The 25,697-nt window shown below is 32.7% G+C and overlaps 2 protein-coding genes across 2 annotated transcripts; one reads left to right on the top strand and one right to left on the bottom strand.

The window, feature by feature from the left end:
• Window positions 1–658: 658 nt before the first annotated feature.
• LOC133189691 (transmembrane protease serine 9-like) lies at window positions 659–10,472 on the bottom strand. The gene is made up of 15 exons (XM_061325090.1): window positions 10,394–10,472; window positions 8,727–9,133; window positions 8,433–8,527; window positions 7,719–8,002; window positions 7,269–7,447; window positions 7,003–7,057; window positions 5,858–5,977; window positions 4,257–4,294; window positions 4,086–4,131; window positions 3,309–3,430; window positions 2,355–2,455; window positions 1,781–2,052; window positions 1,216–1,358; window positions 889–943; window positions 659–780 (listed from the first exon to the last, which is right to left on the bottom strand). Exons 1-15 carry the CDS (start codon window positions 10,470–10,472, stop codon window positions 671–673), a joined length of 2,106 nt encoding a protein of 701 aa, XP_061181074.1. The 3' UTR covers window positions 659–670.
• Window positions 10,473–22,984: 12,512 nt separating this feature from the next.
• LOC133189690 (cis-aconitate decarboxylase-like) lies at window positions 22,985–25,219 on the top strand. Its single transcript, XM_061325089.1, has 4 exons — window positions 22,985–22,990; window positions 23,086–23,179; window positions 23,654–24,143; window positions 24,282–25,219. Exons 1-4 carry the CDS (start codon window positions 22,985–22,987, stop codon window positions 25,201–25,203), a joined length of 1,512 nt encoding a protein of 503 aa, XP_061181073.1. The 3' UTR covers window positions 25,204–25,219.
• Window positions 25,220–25,697: the final 478 nt, after the last annotated feature.

The raw sequence follows: 25,697 nt of genomic DNA, 5'->3' as shown, positions 1-25,697 counted from the left end.
CATGTATTTGTATTGATTTTGGGTTATCGATCTTGTCATCTACCAAGGAAATCGAACTGAAAATTCTTTGACATACCACACTGGATAAACGAAGATACTGGTAAACATAACAAGGGCAAACAATACCCAAAACAATTCTCCCAAAAGTCCTGTTATTTCAATACTAGAATAATTCTTTTGAATATATATATATATATATATATATATATATATATATATATATATATATATATATATATATATATATATATATATATATATATATATAAATTATATATCTGTGTGTGAGGGTGTGTTTCATGAACCCTATTTCTGTTATTCGACATGTCTGCAGTATACATATATATATATATATATATATGCAATACTTTATACTTACTTGTATAAGTGATACATATCTCAAGTTTACAATAAAAAAATATTCTTGTTACTTTGGAAAACATCATTTAATAATTTTCATTTTACAATAGAAAAACAATTCAGAAAGCTGACTTATTTTTCAACTTATCCAATGAGGAACAATTTTCTTAGCATTGCATTTTCTGAACCCTCTTTTCCTTCCAATTTCAATGCATAATAAAACATTGTAAACATTTTGTATAGACTGTCTTCTAAAAACGGAATAAAAGAACAAAAAAATCAGAGTTTTTTATATTGCTTTTATTATACTTTAGATGTCCCCTTCAGTTTTAAGCCACCCGGATGTGACATATTCGAACACGTGAGTATACACGGGTGGTAATCCTGCAGTTCCGCAGCCAAAACCCCAACTGACGATGCCTGAAAGCAAAAATAGTTCAAAAGTAAGTAAGATCTCAGTTATGATTCCTAATGGATATTATGAACTTTATCACATGTTCATACTGTTGTTATTCTGAATTATCTTACCAGTCAGGTACCATACATCATTTCTTTTACAAAGAAGGGGACCGCCTGTGTCTCTCTGTTGATAAAAAAAATCTTCCGATTAAATTTTTAATCCAGCGACTAATTCTTTTTTTTTTTTTTTTTTTTTTTTTTTACAAATTGTGAAAACCGTTTAGGTGACCAAAATGCAAGATACCGAGTGACAGGCAAGCCCAAGTGCTGCCTCTTTTTGTAATTCAGTGTATGGGATAAATAAACCTTATTTTTTTTCTTGAGATCAGAAAAAGCGAAGTTTGTTGAGACAAATGAGGTGAGAAAGAGAGATAAGAGAATAAAGATTTTTCTTACAGTGCAAGCACCTGCTCCTCCTTCGTCTCTCCCGGCACAGAGCATTGTTACTCTGTTAAACAGGTTACTAAGTTGCTGGAGACAGGTATCAGCGCCAAGAATTGGTTTGAATACCTGCTGAAGTCTATCTGTTGTTTCTCCACCTGAAAAAGTCAATTAATAATTAATAAGCACACTTAAATGAAAACATCGATGTCCCATTTTGCAAAATTTGAAACATGTGCAGGCTTACTTGAAGAATTTTGCTTTAAAAGTCGATATAGTTTGGCAAAATTAAATTGTCAAGTATTATTAATTATTTTGTTTTTGTGATATAGTTAATGATTCAAATTACATTCAGTACAGAAAAATTGGCAAGATTTTTTTTTCAAAGCAAACAAAATGAATTTTCATAATGGAATATGATTCATATATACCTAATATTTTAGTAGTAGTATTATTATTCATGCATTTATTTATTTATTTATTTTGGTTTTTGGTTTTTGTTTTAACATAAATGTTCTCTCATCTTAAACAACTGGTATCTAGGAATCTCTTAATTTAGTCGATTTAGAAAGTATGATACCTTGACTAGTGACTCCCCAGCCAAGTGTAACACAGTTTTCTCCGGGTGAGTACATTTCTCTCGTTACACAAGCTGGACTGACTCCCTCCGTCTCTTGGATGACACCGTCGACGAACATGAGTGCGATATCATTAGAGAACGTGCTCGGTTGGTAATCGGGGTGCTGTACGATTTTCTTTACTCTGAACTCTTGATAGTATGGCTCAAAGATTGCCGAGGCCCTACTGAACACACCCAGTCGAACTTGCCATCTTGTTTCATCGGCCAATGTTCTGAATTACGATGTAATATTTGATGAAAAATATAAATACAAGATTTTTGATAATAAGAAACGGATTCTCATTATTAAGAGCGGATTTTGTGTTTCTGAATTTGTAAAACGGTTTTACTTTATTTTATCACTCTTCTCTCATTATTAAAAAAAAATTAAAATAAAAGAAAGACATATTTAGTATTTAATGATTGAACAGATAGAAAATGGCTTCTCGGCAGACACTTAATACGTTGGGAGAAATCCATTTTACTTTTCTATTTTGAGAGACATTCAATATATAGCAACATTAGGAGGAGATACCCATCTACACAAGCCGCTGAGGTGATGATGACCAATGTGTTGTTGTCATTCCTGACCACTGTTCCACCACACGTCAAATGACCATCAAACTTAAGCAACGCCTGAAAATACCATAAGAAAACCTTATCATTCAAATAGTGCAATAATTTGGAGTATAAGTCCACAACCATATCAGTATTAATACTAGTATGCATTTGAACTAGAGATAATCTTTTCTTTCAATGAGCTTCACCGAAATCATTGTGAGTTCAAGGGACAAACACCAACTGTATTTTAATATTAATTAATACTAATTACTGACCACAAATACTAATTAAGTGATCAAAGATATTTCTCCAAACTCGTCTTCCTATTATCTTAAAAAGAACTTATGTTTCAGTAGAATTTTTTATCTTCATTACATGTCATGTTATTGTCACAGAGCGCCTTAGACCCTGTAAAATTGATAGAAATCCGGAAAAAGTAACCCCTCCTCCACTTTTATCACATGTTTATAATACGTTCTGGTCAGTAAAGATCCGGATTTATTTTTACATTAAGGGAATATTCTCTATGTGTAGAGAGGATACTACCAAGTATTCTCATTTTCACTTGTAAGGTCCTCATCAAGCATACCAGTAAATTTAGTAAAAAAAAATTTGGTAAGAGAAATAGTCTAAAACTTGCTGACGAATTTTTTTGCAAAATTTACAAATTTTTTGATGGGGGTGGGTGGGGGTGGAGTATGGGCTTGGTGGAAAGTAAATGTATCACAAAAAAATATTCAAAATTTGAATGCCATAAAGACTTCGAATAAGTTAGAGATCAGGCAACAAGCGCAGTCTGCAATTTTGATAGGACCATTCCTGCAGGGTATATAGTAAAGAAAATAAAAAAGGATGGTGTTGTTGGACCTTAGTTTCAATTGTTGTTATTTATTCATGAAAATAAAGCAGCATTAAGTTTTAAATTTACCATCCAGGGCCAGCTGTTTGGGGCCACCTGCTCCCCTCCAACAACCCTTTTCACGGGTGAGTTAGGTTTGTAGTGTGGTACCCCACATCCTGTGTTGTTAGGAAGCGATCCCAAAGCTGGATCTGAAAATGATTATTTATCAAACAGATATTCACCGTAGTGCTTCTTTTCTTCATATCAAAACTAATCGTATCGCAGTGGTTAGAGCGTTTGCTCCAGAGTCGCGGTGTAAGGAATTGATCCTTATGTCGGGGGTTCGAATCCCACTGTGGGACGTGGAGACCGGTCATTCGGATGAGACCGTATAAACCGAGGTCCCGTGTCACAGTAGGTGCTGGCACGAAAAAAATCCCTCACTGCTCAGTGGCCCTAATTATAAGTGCCGAGTATAGGTCAAAATTTGCAGCCCTCCACCGGCAAGTAATGGCGTCTCCATATGAGTAAAAAATTCTCGAAAGGGACGTTAAACAACAAACAAACAAAACTAATTTCTTGCATGACACATGTATTTAACATTTCTCCGCATGTAATTAATCATCATGTAAACGTATACGCTGTAAAGGTACGATTTTTTCCCTCTAAAATATAGCAAAGTTTCAGTTGTCATTTTCTTTCACGTTAAGTTGTTGACATTACATTGTTGTAAGAATTTTCGTACAGGTAAACTTTTGATATTAAATATTGATCCAAATGGTTCTTTCTTCCCTTTAAAAAGAGGAAAATAAGTCTACATTTGATAAATCTTTGCTAAAGTGATTGGTAAGTAAAGAAACATACCGAAGGCTACGAAGGCCAAAATCGCCAAAAATAGCATAATGCAGCACTAGTCCAGTTATCTTGTCTGATTTGAGCAATTATTTGTTATCTACAAATCGTGTCATTAGAACTGAATTATATTTCTTATCAGAGGTCTATCACGACCAAATTAAGAGTAATATTTCAGTGCACAGGGTACGCTAAGTACGAATGCCCTGTTAGGAATGGTCCTAAAGAATACATTGTATCTTAAGAGTGTGTAATTTATGTGCTTTAAAAACTTTTTCAAAAAAAAAAAATGTTACTGTTTATTTTTTGCCGACAAACATCATTTTTTGACTTGTAGATCCATATGGTCAGTATCAGATTAAATTAAGAATTCATTGGGCCCCTACAATGTCGTATTCTTTAAGAGTGGTTAATACTAACATTGACCATAACAAGTCAATAATTGCTGTAATTATTATTTTTTTTAGCACATTATGTTTATTTCTCTGGAAAATAGATGAAATCAAAAAGCACATATATAAAGTTACTGACCATAAACTATGGGATTCTCATAAACCCTACGTTAATGGTTGACATTTTATGGCATCCTAAATTGACACCTAGTTAAAACAGTACACTTATCCGAGTTAATTGATGTGATTTTTTTAGAAATGAAAATCGATGATTATGTAACAAAACAATAATAACCTATAAATTCTTTGATACGCGTTGGTCATTTTAAATAAAAGTATTCATCGTTTACTTACACTATCAAGACAGACTACTTTATGAGAGATCAAAATACAACACAATGTAATAGTTTCAAACTAGTGTAAAAACGATTAGTGATCCATCTCAGAAAGAATAGGAATCCTGAACATATACCCCTGAAAACCCCAGGCATGAAGACTATAAGCTCAAATTAATATAACTTTTGATAATAAAAAAAAATCCCTATTTTGTTTGTATTTAAATATTATGCATATTAGTTATTTTTAAAATAGATATATGATAAAAACATAGACAACAAGATATTCAGAATCGAAGCAATGAGCACTCTGTAAACATCAGGGTAAACGGAGTAATCTATAATAAAATTGGCATGTAAACAGTGACCTTACGATTAGTGGGAAACATGTAAGTCATAATAAGACTCAAGGTTGTATTTGCAAAGTCATTATAACGACCGTAGCACATGCGAAATGCTGACTGTTAAACCTTGTAACATCATGCCCGTCTTGGTTTAAAGTTCTCAGAACATGATTTTGCGACCAAACCAGTTGGTAGACAAAAACCAGATGCAGTTGACAGTGGAATATTACTCGAACAAAAATAGGAAAAGTTGACGATAGAAAATCTGAAGTCATCCCATTTGTTTTATAGTTTAGTTAGTTGACATTTAAAGTCTATAGACGGTAAAATGTCGAACTATGAAACAAATGTGGCAGACTCTTAGATTTTGAGTTCACTTAGATATATCGAGTTGAGTCAACATACCTCGAAATTTAAACAATAAAAAAATTTCCCCGCCCGAAAATTAGTGATTTCACACTATCACAAGCACCGAAAATAGATTTCAATTTAAAGGCAAACTTATATTTCAGTATAGAATATTTTGCAATTCAGTGCAATGCTATTAAATGTGGTGAACTCAGGACAAATATGCTTTTATTTTTATCTTAAGGAAAAAAAGAAAGCTGAAAAAAATGGACAAAACAATCTGTAACTTTGCATCTTTTATTGCATCTTCTTTGTATCTTTGTATCTTTCATTGTATATTCTTTTATTTTGTCATCCAGAGGTACCATTATTATTGTACATTGTTGTAAGTATCCATTCTCTGTAACTTAAGACTTTGGTATACACGCCTGGCTGATCTGCCTCCGCACACTCTCTGTAAGTCTTTCCTCCCCAGCTCGTTATGCCTAATAAATGTAAACTCAACTTTATTTTGCAGAAAATTAAACCTGATATTTTTCTTTTCATATCACATATATTATACTGCATTTTCTTTTGCTTGATTAATCTCATTCCTAACTTAACTACACAAATAAACTATTATACATATTCAGGACCTAGCTAACTATAGAAAGCAAATTCAGTTGGGGGGGGGGGGGGGGCATAACCTAACAGATCAGAAAATGTCCACAAGCAATTTTCAAAACATAATTTGAGGTAATAAGACGTTAAGTTTTAGGAGGCAAAATCGTAGATTAGCTTTATTGTCTAATAAGTATACACTGGCAATTTTTGGTGGAGACGCCCTCTTCCTGTGTCCCCTGGCTCCTTGGACCCTGTAACTTGTGCCATCATTGTGAAGTTCATGGTCACGAAAACGATTTTTTGTGACACAGACTTCCTATAATTGTGTGTGTGTGTGTGGGGGGGGGGGGGGGGTTCCTACCATTCACACACGAATTATTTATTTTAAGGAATAAAGATTTTTTCCCAAGATACAGATTTTTTTTCTGTTTTGAATTAAAAAACTTTCATTCACCAAAAGTTTCCCACTGTCACGCAATACACATGTTTTAGCTTGATGATGGTTGTATTGGTGATTTATGAAAAAAATACAATAAATTTGTTCTGTTTAACTTATCACGTAATGAGGGCTTTTGCCTTTTTTTTTTTTAAATATATCGATTGTAATTTTATAATTTAAGTTATTTATTTTACAAAGTTATTTGTTTCTTTGCTTTCAGTTTTTTTAGTTCAATGTGAAAGTAAGAATGCTTTGATTTGCATGTAATATACAGTATGTTGAGAAGATGTTGTGTAATATACACATATATGTTTATATAAAAGCATTTGCTAATATTTTTGTATGATTTTTAGTTTCAATACTGATTGCATTGATTTTGTGGGTTTTCTTTCTAATATTCATAAATTTCAACTCATCACAGAGGCTTTCTATCTTTTGATTTAAATACATGATATACTTGGTAAATACCTGTGACATGCCAAACACCTTCTCTCATACACTGGAGCGGGCCTCCGCTGTCTCCCTTCAAAGAAATTTAAAATCAAGGCTACTCATTAGGTCAGTATCAAAATGTACGTAACTATCGAAAATATACTATTCATATAAACTCAAAAACAACCAATATAACCCCGCATTTGTTGACTTCATTTGGAACACGAGTATATTATATAATAATGATTTATTTATTTAAGGATAAGTATACTTTCTAAGCATCTACAAATACAGCTACTTACATTACATGTGTCGACATGTCCTTCACGGTATCCAGCACATAGCATGTTGGGTGTCAGTTTCCCTATGTATCCTTCTTTTGCTTTACACTCTCCATATTCAATAAGAGGGACTGTGGCTTGTTGTAGATTATCTGGCCAGGCCATTGGATCGGGTTCATTAGGATTGGACGCATTCGGAGCTGAACCAAAAATATAAGAAAAAATACGTTTATGTCTATGTCAAAAGTACAAAATTATTCTAAATAATCAGATTGGATAGAACATGAATTCGTTATAAAATTATAAATATTTATAAATACAAATATTTTATGTCATTCGTCTTTAATTAAATTTATACAACAAAATGCAAATTGTAGTTGAGGAAAACTCCACTGGTCATATATTTAAAATTTGCTTTCCTTTTATTGATCTGCATTTCTGAAATTTTTAGAATAAAATGTATGGGCTTACTTCTCTTTATACCCCATCCAGTCACAACGCATCGAGTTTTATTTCTTTCTACCTCATTTGGCAAACACAGTGGACTGACGTAATCCGTGGTTTCAACTGGATAGTTTAACTTGACTAACGCTATATCATTATCAAAAGGAAAACTAAAATTGGTGCCGTATCCAGGATACTTGAATATTTGTTGTACTTTTCTTTGTTGTTCAACAGAGTTTCTATTCATTGGCGAAGTTACATTATGTAATCCTAATCGGATTATCATGAACTCTTTTTCAGCACTCAGAGGTCTGTTTGAAGAAGAAAAATAACTTTTCACCAGAGCGTGGTATGTGTTACCACAATTGATTTTGAATTCGCCACATAAGCATTAAAGGATGACTTTAAATCTAATGAATCCATTAAATGATATAAAAGCATGTTATTTTTATCATTAGTGTACAAATAACATATGTAGTTGCTAAAACAACTTTTGTATCACAAATGAATGATACTGCTATTCAAAAAATCAAAAAAAATATAATTTGTATCATCTGTGAGTGTTGCGTCGCAATAATGGTTATCATGGTGGTTGTTGAATGATAGCATTATTTCATCATTAGATTCAAAGTCATTTATTAATGACACATAGTTAATTTTATATCATAATGATTAAACTAAATAATTTTTATTCGTGTCATATAAAGTGCTAATAGTCTTATTGATATAGAAATGACTCACGGATCAAAACAGTGAGCAGCGGTGAGAAACCACGCGTTGTCGATGAGAACTCCACCACATACGGATTGGCGAAATGGGATAAAATATACAGAAACCTAGTTTACAATTTATATTAAAAACTATATCGTTATGTCATCCAAACTAATGTTATACAACAGATAATTAAAAAAAAATGATTGTTGTGATTATTGAGATCATTAATCTATTTTCATACATTATTCAATTTCTGTTAATAAATACATTTTTAATCTACATTCACCGGATAAAACGAAAAAGGATATTAGATAAATTTACCATCCAGGGCCAGCTGCCTTTTCGAGCACTCATGCCTCCCATAATCCTGAGCTGGGCACCATAAGGAGCAAAATGTTGTTTCCCACAGACAGAAGCATGCTCCCTCTCCCAGCTCCTTCTCCACTCCGAAAACGAGGTGGACTCGTGAGATCTCAGCGTCGTTGCTGGGCGCTTCGTTGGTTGAACATCGGTATTAGATGCAAAGGTTACTGTATGAGTATGCTTGGATGTCCTTGTGACTTGTTGCCATGAGTTGCTGTGGACTTGGTGGGGTCTGTGAACGGGGGAATGACTGTTTGACCATGACGGGGGTCCTCGTGGGGACACTTTGTGACCACGGTGTCGGTCACCGTCGATTGTCTTTCCAAAATGCGGGAATATTTTCGGCTTGGTAAAGAAAATATTCCCTTGTAAATAAAAAAAAAATCAATTTTCAATTACAATAGCATTGTGACTTGAGAATTGATATTCACATATATATTGCATGTAATTCGGGCGTAGAAATAACTTAATTATGATATATTCAATTAGAGAATTTGCAATTTAGTAGTGTACTGTGAAAGTAGAATACATTGCGGTGTTTTTAATTTCACTATTTTCACGATAGAGGAATTTTCCACTAAAATTAATCCATCGTGAATATTGTTGACGTCAATGAAGCATTCAATTATCTATACACTTTAGATCCTTTTCTAATATTTTGCTATAGTAAAAAAAGATTCATTTAAAATCATTAGGATATATTCAAGGTTAAAATGGCGGGTTAAAGTTAGTCACTGGATACGTTTATATTAAATAATTTACCTTTTTTAAAATAATAATAAAATTGCAAATATATAGTAAAGAGAAATTTAGTAACCGGTGGATATTTATTTTACATAGACTTTAATATTCTTGATGAAATATGGAGATAACGAACAGTAATCAAGCTCAAAAGTCCATTGAAACAACACAAAGCAGAGCAAACAGGGACCTCTAAATGCATTAGAGGTGGGATAAGGTGCCATGGAGGAGTAAGCATCCCCTGCCGACAGGTCACACCTATTGTGTGCTCTTTGTCATGATCCGGCAAACGGAAAATCACTAGAAAATTTAGTGTATAATAATGGCCTAACAATTAGTATGAAAAACGTCAGACAGCATTCGACATAATGTTAGATTGTATTTGCTGACAAGTTCATTGTATCGACCATAGAACTTTCGAAATGTTGAGAATATCTAGTAAGACTGATGATATCATTGTATCATCAACTTTTTTGCCAATAGCCTGTCTCGTTTTAAAAATTTTCATACGTAGAGCATGCTCTTTCGTATCAATCAACCGGGAGACAAAAACTCCATATACAGATGATCGGGGTACATTGATACATAAAGTTTTGTTGTTAGGTTTCCATTAATGAATTTTTCTTGTAAAATATCCAAAATATAGAACGGATGTGTCAGATTTTTTGGTATATTTTATTTCAGGTTCACTTAAATTGGATATATCGAATCGACATTTGAATAGAAGTAACGATTGTTAATTGATAATACATCGTCGATATATCTAAATATCGAGTTGAAGGCCACAGCAAGTGTTTTGTTCTTCTCATATAACAGTGTTTGAATAAATTCTGTTTCATATGAATACAAAAGTAAGTCTGCCGATAATGGGGCCCGATTGGTACCCTTGGGAATTCCGACAGATTGGTGGAAGACTTGATCTCCAAAAACTGCACCTAAGTTGTCAATCAGACACTCAAGCATCGTTTTTATCTACTTCGGAGTGCTTTTGTGTACGATAAGAATGTTTTTTAGCAAAATAATTTTGCAAATGACCAATGACAAGGTAAGTAAATTTACGAGTTCTATATTTAATGAAAAAAATTTCTCTATGATGTCAAAAAGCCTGGACTTAATTTATCATGGGGAATGGTTGTATAAAGTGTAGAAAAAGTCGTACGTTTTGATGTTATTGATTCTGGTAAAATTTTGTGATTTCAAATTTTATAAAAGTCCCTTGGGGTTTTTAAGTATCCACATGTGATTTACACATTTCCTCGAATATATTATTGTACAGTACTCCTGAAGTTTCTTTTTCACTGTTGTTAAGATTTTAATGAGGACTAAAGAAAGAGGCTTGGTAGAACATTTACTGGAACCTGCTTTGTATCCTTGTCTGTTAGAATTTTTATGTAGGTTAGATATAGAGTATAAGTATGGTAATTCAAATTTAATTTGATTGTAGGGAATATCAAAAATATTTAAATTTGATAAATGATTTTGAAGAATTTCCTCCTTAGAAAGGGAACTATAGGTATAAGTTGGATTGCTCCTTTTAGAATTAAATCCCAGCTCTTCTAACATACAATTAAAATAATAAGCCTTACAAACAAAGAAAATGTTTTGATTTATATTCATTCATCAAAGCATTTGTAAGAAAACACTCGTAGGAGCACGTAATACTGAAAAATATTCAGTAATGTTTTTATTACTAGTTTAAATTAACATCATAAAATAAATATAACAAACTAATTAATATGGGTTTATTTTTACTGAGAGGACCTGAGAAGGGCAGTCAGGGTCTTTTGATGTCAGATTATAATTTAACTAACTATACCAGCTAGTAAAGTACTTAAGGTATTTCCACCCTCACAATTTTATGGGTTCAAAGTAGAAAAAGTACATTTATTTTCATTGAATATAGTCTAAATTAATTAATAATCGCCAAAAATGTATAGGTTGCCATATTTTTTAAGATGTCAGACAAGAATTAACAGAAGTACATGTCAGCATAAACAATCGAACATTTTTATTCAAAAGTATTACTAAAATTATGTAAAAACTGTTTCAAATACACAATTTTGATAGCAGGAATTCCAAAATAATTGTTACTTTATAAATATGTTTGAAATTTGAATATCAGGAAAACCATTTTACATTAAAAGTACAATAAAGAAAATGAAATGTCTGAATGAAGATACATGAGAAAGCATCACTTTTTTAAAAGATTAAATAATTGATTAAATAAAGAAAATATTAAATTAATTTTTGAATTCTTTTCTGAACAATATTTGTCATTACACCTATTGAAAAGCATTCTTCCAAAAGATATATTTCTGTTGGGTATAAATTTAAATTAATAACAGATTTTGCTAAAACCTATGACATCACAGGAGGGTGGAAATTCCTTAATATCAGATATCAGACTCCTTCTCTCCAATTTTTGGGAGAAAATTAAGCTTGCTTATAATATAAATGAAATTACCTTGTCCAATATATCTAGCTGAGGCAAAAACCAAGAAAGCCATCCAAGTCAAAACAGAGAGAAATTTCATGGTTAGCCAGAGTCGAGGTCGGAGAAATTAGCTTGTCTGTGTAGAATTTATATACATGAGTATTTCACTTTTTTGTTTGTTTTATAGGAAATAAACTTGTATACAGGATATTGGTTGATATTTTAATTTCGACTTTAAAATGAATTACGACTGTCCCGAAAAGATTAAGAATCTAATATATGCAATAAACTGTTTAAATAGTTCCACAAATTGCTTAGCGATGGAAATATTTTGTTACTTTTCTAGATTGCTTGACATACTAATATTTGATCGCAGCTAATTTTAAATAACTGAAGGATTTGAATTCTTGATATGTTCTGATGCTTCCGGTATGGACAGACTTAGAACAGATAAGTCACTTAGGACAGGGTTGACATGTGTTCATTGGTCCATATTTTAGAGATATTTCTGTACAATAGGTAATATAATTCTATCGCAAGTTTGAAGGCAAATAATCACCGAAGTCAGTTAAAAACTAATAAAATTGTACTTGTCACTAGAAAAGTAAAAATATGATGAATGGCTAGTAAAATGGCCTTCATTGTATGCCCATCATAGATCAATTTCTGTGTATATGGTATATAGACAATTAAAAAAGGTGGGATCAACCAGAGATATGTAGACTATTAGATAATAACAACCAAGGACGGTGCTTTAATAAAAGTTCAGAAGTCGGCCAGGGTTCTCCGGATCCATTCATCTGAATTTTCAGTGTGCTAAAAAACACGCGAGTTGAGTTAAGACCTTAGTTATTTGGTCCCAGACCATAGAAAAAATATTCAAAATCCCCTTTAATCAAGCAGAGTTAATATGTAACTTTAATCAATCTGGGTCCCTTTCCCTGCAAATGGAGATTCTGTTAAACCATCTTTATACAGTTCGAGATTTAATCACTAAGCCTGATCCATTTCTCCGAGGCACTTAACTCTAACAATTTACAGAGTTACTATCTACAACATATTTGTTGCAACTAAAACCGACAAATATATATATATGTATATGCCCTCAGTAGAAATTGGCCTTTATTATTAAGTTTATTTTTTTATTTCTTCAGAAAGTCATCAGATCAAAAGGCAGTTCTTTAAATATAGTTGTAAGAAAAATCCACACATATTGATATAACATAAAATATGAACAATACATGTAAGTACAAATAATTAGAAGGACAAAAAAGAATAAAATGACAATTACAACAATCAAAAGTTACGAAAGCCGGATAGGCTCATTTTTGACAAGATAAAAAAGTATTTAACTCGTTAAACCGAGATAATTGTCTCGTTATAACGAGTTAGTATCTCGTTATAACGAGTTAATTATCTTGTTATAAAGAGATAGTTATCTCGTTATAACGAGTAAGTATCTCGTTATAACGAGTTATTTAATTTGTTATAACGAGTTAGTTATCTCGTTATAACGAGTTAGTATCTTGTTATAACGAGATAATTAAGTCGTTCTAACCTAACGAGTAAGTTATCTCGTTTTAACGAGTTAATATCTCGTTATAACGAGTTAGTTTTCTCGTTATAACAAGTTAGTTATCTCGTTATAACGAGTTAGTATCTCGTTATTACGAGATAATTAAGTCGTTATAGCAAGATAACTAACCCGATAACTAATTCGTTATAACGAGATACTAATTCGTTATAACGAGATAACTATATCTCGTTATAACGAGATAACTCTCTCGTTATAACGAGATAACTAACTCGTTATAACGAGAGACTTACTCATTATAACGAGATACTAACTTGTTATAACGAGATAATTATCTCGTTATAACGAGTTAAATATTTTTTTATCTTGTCAAAAATGAGCCTATCCGGCTTTCGTAAAAAGTAAAACTCTAGAATCAAAGGGTTAAGTGATTAATTGGTTATTTGAAACCATGCAATCGGTTTTTTTTTAAATATTGTGTTCATTTTTTTTCCAGAAACTAGATCCGTGCTTGGGAACGTATTTCTAACTCTTGGATTTGTCTCGGGATTGTTGATACTTAATGACGAAACCGCATTGGTGCCTTGATAATGTATTCGTAAAAGGTGAAGATAACGAAACAGAGACCAATTTAGCTCAGAAATACAGTGGACAAAACAACTTAAGATCAACATTACAACTTGCACTATCTTACTTTTATGAGACCCTTAACTTTTTAACAATGGCAAAATCAAATATTGAATCTGTATGAAAGCAGTATATAAATATAATTTCTATTCACAACATCTCGGCTTTTAATAAATAAAATTTTGATTGCTTTTTTCTATAACTAGTATCGTTTAGTAAAGAATTTTATCACAGTTTTAAAAATACACAACCAAGGATTTCTAATTACATGAAAAAATGAATGAAAACAATTGGCACTCCTAAGAATCCTCGTGTATAATGGGTCAAGAATTCTGTAAGATTATATAACCAAAGGTTTAAAAAATTTACACAGAACACGCTGAATTATAAAATCATATATTGAACATAAATTATTTACAAGTAAATTGTTTACATTCAGTGTAATTTTCTTTATGAAATCAATTAGAAATCTACGGCGATCAAATCTCTATAACACAAGCGAATCCTTGTCACCGCGCGGTAGAATACACAGTAGGAACTATATGCATTTTCAATACTCTAGGAACACCTAAATGTATATTTAAAAAAAACAGCTATCCTGTTAAATTAACGTAAAATACAACTGTGTGTTTAAAATTAATTTGTCATTTTTTCCTTGCAATGTTCATTTGCGTTATTTACCTTTCCAACGTCAAAAACGGCTCTTACGTTTATTAAGCACACCAGTTCTGATTGGCGATAAAATTTGATAATAATGATTAATGAAATAAACAATTATGAAGAGAGAAAATAAGAGAATGTAAATATAAGTATTGAATTCTTATTTCTGGATGTCGTCGGTCCTATAACACACCTGGCCGTGCCGACAAAATATCATACCACGCTAAAGCGCGGTACTGTAGATTCCTAAATATACGCGGGGAATAAATTATCGCGTTATTACGCGAGAAGCACCACTCGCGAAATTAAATTACTCGCATTTATTTTTATGGTGCTTTAATGTTTGTAAAATTTCTAGATAAATCACCGATTCGCGAATTATCGTTCCCGCGATTAGACGCCCTTGGGTCATTTCGCGATATTAAGTACTCGCGTGAAATAAGGAATTTACAGTATTCAATTTGTAGGCATGGCTAGGTGTGTTATGCTTAAATAAAATGAAGACAAAAAAAAATAATATGACTGGCTTTGTAAAAGAAGTCATATGTACCATGTTTAAGAATTGCAATCTTCTGCCATTAAAAAGAATACGAACATTTTACTTTTTATCAGACATTCTGTTGAAAAGTTTAAAGCAATATGAAAAAAATGATAATAAAAGCAAAAATAAATGCATGTACTTTGATAATTTCACGTATAATGAAATGCATGTACTTCAATAATTTTACGTATGCTAGATCATGTAGTTTTCTAGATAAAAATAAAAATAGGATTTTTTGGAAAACTTTCTTTGCGTATTTGTAACAAATAAATTTTCATTTAAGAAATGGATTCTTACTCCAACCACCAATTTTGGAACGTCAACCTTTTCTTCACAGAGTTTTATTTCTTGATGCAGAATTTTTATTCATTAATGCAGAAAAAATAGTTCATTTACCTATATTTGTGATCAGGGCTGCCAAATACAGCCGATTGTATCCGAAGCACACGGCAACGTAACAATTTTGTTTTGCAAGTTCCTGTACGTGTTTCAGGTTTTAAAGTATATTTTATTCAAACATTTACGTGATACAAGTAAATATGTTATATGCATAGCTCATTTCTTAATTATTTTTATTCAGGAAATGTTAATTTGTTAACAAAACATTATGAACATACGAAATAATGAGATAACGAACAGTAATCAAGTTCAAAAGTCCATTGAAACTATGCAAATCGGGAGCGGAGCAAACACGGACCTCCAAAAGCATCAGAGGTGGGATGCCATGGAGAAGTGAGCATCCCCTGATGACCGGTCACACCTGCAGTGTGTTCATTGTAATGATCGAGTAAAGGAAAAAATCTGTAGAAATGATGGCCTAATAATAAGAAAGAAAATTATCAGTCAGCATTGGACTTAATGATGGATTGTATTTGCTGAAAAGTTCGTTATATCGACCATAGAACTGTCAAATGATGACTGTAAAGTTTTTTGACTGTTGATATCCTTGTTTCATTAACTTGTTTGTCAATATCTTGCCTCGTTTCAGAAATTGTTCGTGCGTGGAGCATGGTGGAGCATGCTCCACGCACGAGCAATCGAATCAACTGGGAGATATAATCCCAATATGCCTCAAAGATATGTGTAATGCATGCAAGTAATTAAACTTATTCAATTTATTTGATATTTAAAACTTAAAACAAATAACCAACAATGAAATTCACATGATTCTTTGAATTTAAGTCAAGAACTACAAGTATTAGAATAAAATCTGCTATTTTATTACTTCTTTTCTTTCTATTTTCCTCCTACAATGACCTTGTCAGCAAATACAATTTATCATTGAGTCAAATGCTGACTGACGTTTTTCATACAAACTGTTAGGCCATTATTTACACACTGAATTGTTGACGGATTTTTCCGTTATTTCCCGATCATGACAAGGAGCACACGGCAGGTGTGACCGGTCGGCAGGGGATGCTCACTCCTCCATGGCACCTGGTCCCACCTCTGATGTTTGGAGGTCCGTGTTTGCTCTGCTCCTATTTTGTATTGTTTGATGGACTTTTGAGCCTGAATACTGTTCGTTATCTTCATATATTTCTCCTCAAAGTTTATTTGTTCTTTATAGTTATCTATATATACACTTTGCAGAAAAAATTAGTTAATTAATTAAAAAATAAAACCAAAAAGAACATTGATTCATGTGTCTAATTAATGAGAATGCTTGAGCTCACATATCCCATCATTGGTCCTTTAAATGAGAACACATTCCAGATAATTTTTTTTAACATTTGATTTCAAATTACAGTCAAATATCTTTCTATCTCGAGATGCTTCAAGAAGTTGGATTGTAGTGTATCATGTTCCCATGCAGTCTACCTGAATGCTTCAAGGGGATTATTTTTCTAAACAAAGGATTATTGATGTTGTTTGCAGGTGTCTGCTTTTTTAAAGCCGCACTGGCATCTTTTATTAAATCTGCCATCCTACCATATAAGTATATGTAAATATAGTGAACACTGTTTCTTAATGCCAAAATTTATTGAGAGTGCTTACAGGTCTGCTTTTCTCATTCCAAAAATATGGTTCAAAGTGTTGAACCGTGAAAACATCATGTTTTGCATACTTGCATAGTTCAACTTTGTCATACTGACGGGGGCTTCCTGTAGCATAAATCTTGGAAAAACTTAATTTTTCTTTGTGGTTGATCATATAATCAGTACTGTAGTAGTATTTAAGTGGTAGATAAGACAGGTCTGCTGTTACAAGTCCAATTTGGTTGAAGTCTGTATAAAACTTCAGTAATATATAAGATAAAATACATAAAGTTTTTGCATCACTTTTCAAGACTTGAAATTCTTCAAACAGGACAGGAAAAGTTTAGCTGGACATCCTTATGCAGTTTCCCAACATTTTTTCTTTGGTTACAAGTTGCTTTTTGGGGGGTACATCTGTGAAATTATTACTTTTAAAATAAGTAAAATACAGTAAAACTGTGATCATTCAATATAAGGAAACAAGTACAGGGTGTCCCAAAATATATGATACCATTTGAAATTCCTGCCACAAACACATCCATTGGCTAATTTCTTTGATATAAGTCTCTTAAAATATATGAATAATTCCATTTTTTAGCAACAAAATATTCCAAAAAAAATTCTCACACTTATGAAATTTCAATGTATCAAATTAACATCAATTTTTGCAAAAATAACTACAATTTCAATCAAAATGAATCATCAAAAGAGCTAGCTACCCTCATTTTGAAACTGTAATTATCAATTTTAGTCTCAGATTACTGCTGCTAAACCCAAACCAGAATCCTTAACACACATGAAAGGTTCACCTCTGTTGAAAATCCGGAAGTTACTACCGAGACAGGCACTGTTGTCTCAAGTTAAGGAACTTTGAGATATGTCTAGACATTATCATTACACAGATAGAACGTCATTTAGAGGCATCATTTAAAAACCATAGCACATTTGAAACTAACCTCATTTTGCTGTTTTCTTTTTAATGACTGTCAAATTATGTGAATAAAATTGGACAGTATATGCAATGTTTAAAATGCATTTGTTGCAATCCAATATTCATTACATTAGGTTTTACAGATTCTTTAAATGGTATCATATATTCTGGGACACCCTGTATAAAGTGGTTAACGGGCCACAATGATCACGTGGGTCACTATGACAAGTCTGTTCGTCATCAGCAGATTTTCCACCATATTCTTATATGTAAACTTTGATCACCTATTATGGCCCAAATCTATTACCGGAAACATAATTTCAACAAGCTCGAATGTACAATACCTGAAAATACTTCCATATCAATATGACTAATTCCTTTGATGTTCTTGAGAAGAGGATTTTTAAAGATTTGTCCCTAAATATTCCTGCTATCACATATTGTGTCCCCACCCTACCCTTTGGGGTCATGATTTGAACAAATTTGAATCATTATTATGTAGTAAAGCTTTCACATTTTTCAACTTTTCCGGCCCAGTTGTTTTTCAGATGATTTTTGTAAATGCCATTTTTTTCAAATCTTTATTATCTCTCATTGAAAGAGGGATTGGCAGTTTATTAAAAAAAATCCCCTTTACCCAAGAATACCTTTTGCCAAGTTTGGTACATGCCCGATGGTTCTAGAGAAGAAGATGAAATTGTGAAAAGTTTAAAATGATGACAGCAACAGACAATGAACATATTTTTATCAAAAAGCTAACTTGAGCCTTCGGCTCAGGTAAGCTAATGAAGAAATAGGGATAAATGTATAATTATTAGGAAGGGTCTAGTTATAAGGACTTTTAAATTTTGGAAATATATAAACAAACTTGAAAGACACAAAGTGCTTTTTCATACATATACAGGGTGTCCCAAAATATATGATAGCATTTGAAATACCTGCCACAAACACATCCATTGGCTAATTTCTTTGATATATGTCTCTTAAAATATATGAATAAGTACAATTTTTAGCAACAAAATATTCCAAAAAAAAAAATCTCACACTTATGAAATTTCGATGTATCAAATTTATATCAATTTTTGCAAAAAAACTACAATTTCAATCAAAATGGATCATCAAAAGAGCTAGCTACCCTCATTTTGAAACTGTAATTATCAATCCTAGTCTTAGGTTACTGCTGCTAAACCCAAACCAGAATCCTTAACATACATGAAAGGTTTACCTCTGTTGAAAATCCAGAAGTTACTACCGAGACAGGCACTGTTGTCTCAAGTTAAGGAACTTTGCGCAATGTCTAGACATTATCGTTACACAGATCGAACTTCATTTAGAGGGCATCATTTAAAAACCATATCATTTCTCAAAGTGAACTCATTTTGCTGTTTTCTTTTTAATGACTGTCAAATTATGTGAATAAAATTGGACAGTATATGCAATGTTTAAAATGCATTTGTTGCAATCCAATATTCAATACATTAGGTTTTACAGATTCTTGAAATGGTATCATATATTCTGGGACACCAGGGTGTCCCAAAATATATGATACCATTTGAAATACCTGCCACAAACACATCCCTTGACCAATTTCTTTGATATATGTCTCTAAAAATATTAGAATAAGTGCAATTTTTTAGCAACAAAGTATTCCCCAAAAAATCTCACACTTATGAAATTGCAACGTTACAAATTTACATCAAAATTTTGCAAAAAACTGCAATTTCAATCAAAATTGGTTATGAATTGAGCTAGAAACCCTCATTTTGAAACTTTAATTATCAATCCTAGTCTTAGGTTTCTGCTGCTAAACCCAAACCAGAATCCGTAACATATATAAAAGGTTTACCTCTGTTGAAAATCCAGAAGTTACTACCGAGACAGGCACTGTTGTCTCAAGTTAAGGAATTTTGTACAATGTCTACACATGATCATTACACAGATAAAACGTCATTTAGAGGGCATCATTTACAAACCATAGCATTTTTCAAAGTGAATTCATTTTTTTGTTTTCTTTTTAATGACTGTCAAATTATGTGAATAAAATTGGACAGTATATGCAATGTTTATAATGCATTTGTATGTTTTGAATCATGCGTTTATTTACAGTGTATATAGGTGTCCTCCATCAAATATCAGCTATTCTTATATAAAATATCTAAGGGTTCAATTAAGAGTATAAAATTTATCGCATTCAACAAATATGATTTACAAACAAACGTCGCCCGCGTGGCACAGTGGTTAGAGCGTCAGCTCTAGAGTCGCGGTGTAAGGAGTTGATCCTTACGTCGCGGGTTCGAATCCCATTGTTGGACGTGGAGACCGGTCCTTCGGATGAGACCGTATAAACCGAGGTCCCGTGTCGCAGTAGGTGCTGGCACGAAAAAGATGAATGACATGTTTTATATCGAGAAAAGTGATATAACAGTTGATTCCTACAACTACAGTTGTCTTTCTTTAATGAACAACTACCTCAGTGTAAAACATTTAAAGGGTACCCAAAACAACTTTTTTTATTATACTACGTGTAATGTTAAGTGTTAAAACAAGTATTGGCGGAGAGGAGGAAGGACAATGTGATTAATGTAATTCATTAAGATACGATTAGCAAATTTTTTTTAGATGTGTATTCAATCTATTAAACGAAAAGGATGAAGAAATATCTTTTAAATTTCTAAACTATCTACAGACATTGGTTCACCATTCCCTGAGGAAGCAGTGACTTTTCTCAAATTGACACTATTAATATTTATTATTATTTTATTAATTTATTTGTTATGTTATTTATTAAATTAATCTTCAAAATAAATACTGAAAGCATATCAATTTAGAACAAAGCTGAAAGATTAAATTTAAATACATAGATACGTCAAGCGCCAGAATATTTTGTTATGTCAAAGAAGACAAATCATTGACAGATAGATGAAAATCCAAGTCGATTGATTATCCACCCGTATAATAAATACGAAAATGTTCATTTCTAACACGTTATTCAGTTACTATAGAATTACATGTAAGAACTAGAACTGAGAATTATATATATATATATATATATATATATATATATATATATATATATATATATATATATATATATATATATATATATATATATATATATAAATTCTCAAGAAAGTGTATCAAACTTCTTGGAAATACTAGTACTTTGCCTTCGGCGTGACGAGACTTTCACAGCAGCACAGTGTCAAAGGATTCTGATTGACAGGACAGGCATGTGAGCTTCATGTGAACTTGATGCAGATAAAAAACGATTATGACTGCCCCCCCCCAAAAAAAATAGATTTCTCAATTTAAAAAAAAATGGTAACTTTCACTGCCTTAAATATTTAAAAAAAAAAATAAAACTTGAGAATTTTTGTTTGATTCAGGTACATTGTACATGTATTTCGGAAGGGGCTATATAACGGAATCTCTCTCTCTCTCTCTCTCTCTCTCTCTCTCTCTCTAGCTGTTTAACTTGTCTGTTGAGGGTGTCCAAAGATAGTATTCTGCTTAATAGATAATAGAAAAAAGAAATGTCACAAAAATATTTTTTTATTTTTCGAAAATATTGGAAAACATGTATAATATTTATGCACGTCCACAGACCAATGTAAAATTGTCCTCCTAATTGGGACATTTTTTTAAAAATTATTTTACACGGAATCGCCTTCGTACGGAAATGCATGTATGTTTTTATGGTTTATCTCCTCTTCTAAAATCTACAACATTTGAAATGGTTTTATAGAATAATTTTCTCTATTTTAATTCAATTACAATATTTTACAGCTCAGTTCTCTTTGACTAAACAGCTAAATTAAAACATAACATAATGTGCAGGAAAAATTGTAAGAAAAATAAATAATGTTCTAAATAATGTGCATGTGTCATCTTTCTTAGAAGAATATCAGTACCTTCAGTTATTATTTATTTATTTATTGTATTTTGTTCTGGAAGTGTTCAGAACAAAAAAATAAATAGTATGGCATGGTCAGACCGGCACCTCAATTTTTTTTTTATCTATGAGATGTATTTATGTTTTCTTGCACCTGAAAAAAAAAAAGAATAAATAGAATACAGGAAAAGATCAAAGACATTCCGAATAAATCGTTCATTTTGCGTTCATCGTTCGTTCATCGTTACATTTTGCGCTCGCGTTTGCGCTTCGTTCGCGTTCTGTGTTCTCTCACTGTTCACCGTTTACCAACCGTTCTTCAAATTGCGTTCAGCGTTCACAGCGTGGGGGGGGGGGGGGCTACCGGCCTTTCAATGAACATTTTCTATAGTAAAAAGTTGTGTTTGGAAAAAAGTGGAGGGGGCAGCCCCCCCCCCCTCCCTGATGCTATGCCTGTTCAGGGACTGTATAATGACGAATTAAAAATAAAAAGATATTGTTTGAGAAAGGGTATAATGCTGGCACATTGAGGAGACTTTCTTTACAAGAAAAAAATTGATAAAAAGAAATATGTATAAGCAATTGCAAGCAGAATTCATTTTTGAATGTACTTTCTGACAAAAATTTTGATATCAACAATTACTGAAATACATTGATGAGCTGTAATTTGACTTTATTGTAAGAGAAATCTACAAAGACATCAAACCATTACAGGATAAGTGGTCAGGGTTTAGACTATGGAAGTGAGCAAATATCTTCCTTGTTTGCTAAAAATATCCTGGGCGTAAGTTGATTTCAGAAATCTGTCACATGTCAGATTTCATTTAAAAACGACCGACAAACTAGCTTTCGACTATTCATGAGAACAAAATCTAAAATGACGGTATGTAATTATAAAATTGTTGAATTCCTGCTCATTTCTTTTTAAGTCTCAAGTAGCTAAAATGAAAAGTTGATATTGCATTGATTTAAAAACAGAGTTACACAACGCAGATTGGGAAACTGGTACAACAGTCGTTCATTGGTTTCAAAGCACTAAGAAGAGCTGTGCACCAACGAACCGAAGCACAAAGTAAGCCTCGTATCTTGTTTTAGTACTTTGACATATATTCTTTAACGTCTTGTACTCTGACTGTAAATGTGTTAAACTTGTTTCACCTTTTGTTCCTTTTAAAGGTCTTGATCTTACTTGATTCTTATGCCCCGCAAATCTCGGAATACTTTTGTGCTTTAATGCACAAAATTGAAGTTCTGGTATAAGGTAGAACGAACTGCTGTTTTTTTTTATTCCCTATAGCATCGATAATTGATTAACAAAACTATCAATATTCTTTTGAATAAAACTTAAAAAAGGACCCCTAGAAAATTTTATACAATGTCAGCATAAATATGGAAAGAGTCAAAAGTCGTTAATGTAAATCTTATACGGTACTAATTTTGATTCACCAGATGCGCATTAATTTTTTTTTCTTTTTTTTTTTTTTTTAGTTGACGAAAATATGGATTAATCTTTTTTTTTAAATTATTATGTTGTTGTTTCTGACAGTAGTTCAAAATGCTCGAGAGACTTCACTGTCATCTTGGACAGCCCAACATGTTTCCAGTTTTTCAACAAAACATCTTTCTGACCGTGTGAAATCTCGAAGTAAAAGAATGATATTGGATATTCTTGGCGTCGGCTTGATTGGATCCACGACCGTTTTTTCCAAAGACATACAACATTTTGTAGAGGTAACAGACAGGATCGGCAGTATTGAGCCAGCGCTGATATGGGGCACAAACAACAGAAGAGCTTCACCAGCAATGGCGGCCTACATCAACGGATCGAACTGTCACTCGATGGATTTCGACGACACATGGCATCCTGCTACTCACCCAAGTAGTCCTATTTTGCCAAGCTTGCTTGCCTTGGCAGATTATCTTCCTGAAAATTACAAACCTTCGCTGGAAGACATTCTAGTGGCTTTCAACTGCGGGGTTCAAATCCAGGGAGTTTTACTGAGGTGTTCTTCCCAATCCAAAAATATTCCAAACAGGTTAATATTATTAGTCATTTCTTTTTCTTTTGTTATCAATTGCTCAGTCACTAGCACCACCAACCGTGGATAAAGCATCATTAAAAAAACTTAAGAAAATAAGTTAATAACTTAAGAATTCTTTGTGAATTATTTCAGACTACATCCACCGGCCATTGTAGGCGTTATGGGAAGCGCTGCTGCCTCAGCAAAACTTCTTGGTCTAGGACCAAAGAAATGTCTTCATTCTCTTGCAATCGCCGCTTCATTCGCTGGAGCACCAATGGCTAATGCTGGAACGCTTACTAAACCGCTCCACGCTGGAAAATCAGCCCGAAGTGGGTTAGAGGCAGCAATTCTAGCTGATATAAACTTTGAGGGAAATAAAAATATTCTCGACATGGAATCGGGATTTGGAGCCTTCTTCCCAGACTACGATCCATGTTCCTTTTTACAAGAAGTTCAGATATCTGAAAATCTGATTCTTCATAATCAGGATATAGCCATTAAAAGTTACCCTTGTCATCTTGGGATGCACTGGGCGATTGATGCCTCACTTCAAGTCCGAAAGCAAATAACAGAGTATCATGGAGAATTAGATGCAGGTTTTGTTAAATCTATAGAAATCTTTGCACCCAAATCAAAATACATCAACAGGCCTGTTCCAGCCTCTGAACATGAAGCGAGACATTCATTTCAATTCACAGCTTGTTCAGCTCTAATTGATGGACGTATTTCCCCTGCAACATTTAAATTTCAAAATATCGAGCAGGAAAGGAAGAATCTGTATACTTTACTGCGGAAAACGACCATTATTAATCCAAGCGACAACATGCCTTGCTTTGACACCATGTATGTAGACGTTTCGGTTACACTAAAAAATGGCGAGAAATTTAGTGCTCGGTGTATAGAGCCTTATGGACACTGGAGAAAGCCTATGAAAGACGCAGACGTAAAGAAGAAGTTTATGGAGAACTCTAGTCTGCTTCCTAAATACCAGCAGGAAAAAATTATTAAACTTGTTAGTAAAATGTCTGCAAAGAATATGTCCAGCGAACTCTCAAATTTACTGAGCTCGTAAGGACGGTTTTTCTTGCAGAGACAGATTTTGATTTGGTTGTGAAAACTATACCGGGTAATATTATCTAAGAGTTTTTCAAGTGAGCAATAAAATGCCTTAAAATGATTGTTACTACTTTTCTACTTATTTAGTAACATGAAATATATGGAGATAACGAACAGTATTCAAGCTCAAATGTCCATTAAACAATACAAAATAGGAGCAGAGCAAACACGGACCTCCAAAACATCAGAGGTGGGATCAGGTGCCATGGAGGAGTGAGCATCCCCTGCCGACCGGTCACACCCGCCGTGTGCTCCTTGTCATGATCGGGAAATAACGGAAAAATCCGTCGACAATTCAGTGTGTAAATAATGGTCTAACAATTAGTATGAAAAACGTCAGTCAGCATTTGACTCAATGATAAATTGTATTTGCTGACAAATACTCATTCTCAGTCGTATTCAATTAATTTAAATTATTATTATATATTTATGTAAGTCGTATTCAAATAA

Source organism: Saccostrea echinata, unplaced genomic scaffold, assembly GCF_033153115.1.
Source record: "Saccostrea echinata isolate AGI-Se365-2 ecotype Australia unplaced genomic scaffold, CSIRO_AGI_Sech_v1 ptg000019l, whole genome shotgun sequence".
NCBI lineage: Eukaryota > Metazoa > Mollusca > Bivalvia > Ostreida > Ostreidae > Saccostrea > Saccostrea echinata.
Note: the sequence above shows the minus strand (reverse complement) of the source record. Positions and strands in the feature narration are given on the sequence as shown.

What these genes read in the sequence shown, in the direction of transcription:
- LOC133189691 (XM_061325090.1), bottom strand. Translation starts at nt 10,472, where the DNA reads ATGCTTGAGTGTCTGATTGACAACTTAGGTGCAGTTTTTGGAGATCAA. An exon ending in ATCTGTCGGAATTCCCAAGG is followed by an intron (nt 9,134 to 10,393) that starts GTACCAATCGGG and finishes TTTATTTACAAG; the next exon opens with GGAATATTTTCTTTACCAAG. An exon ending in GAGGAGCAGGTGCTTGCACT is followed by an intron (nt 944 to 1,215) that starts GTAAGAAAAATC and finishes TTTTATCAACAG; the next exon opens with AGAGACACAGGCGGTCCCCT.
- LOC133189690 (XM_061325089.1), top strand. An exon ending in CCAACGAACCGAAGCACAAA is followed by an intron (nt 23,180 to 23,653) that starts GTAAGCCTCGTA and finishes TGTTTCTGACAG; the next exon opens with TAGTTCAAAATGCTCGAGAG. An exon ending in TCCAAAAATATTCCAAACAG is followed by an intron (nt 24,144 to 24,281) that starts GTTAATATTATT and finishes GAATTATTTCAG; the next exon opens with ACTACATCCACCGGCCATTG.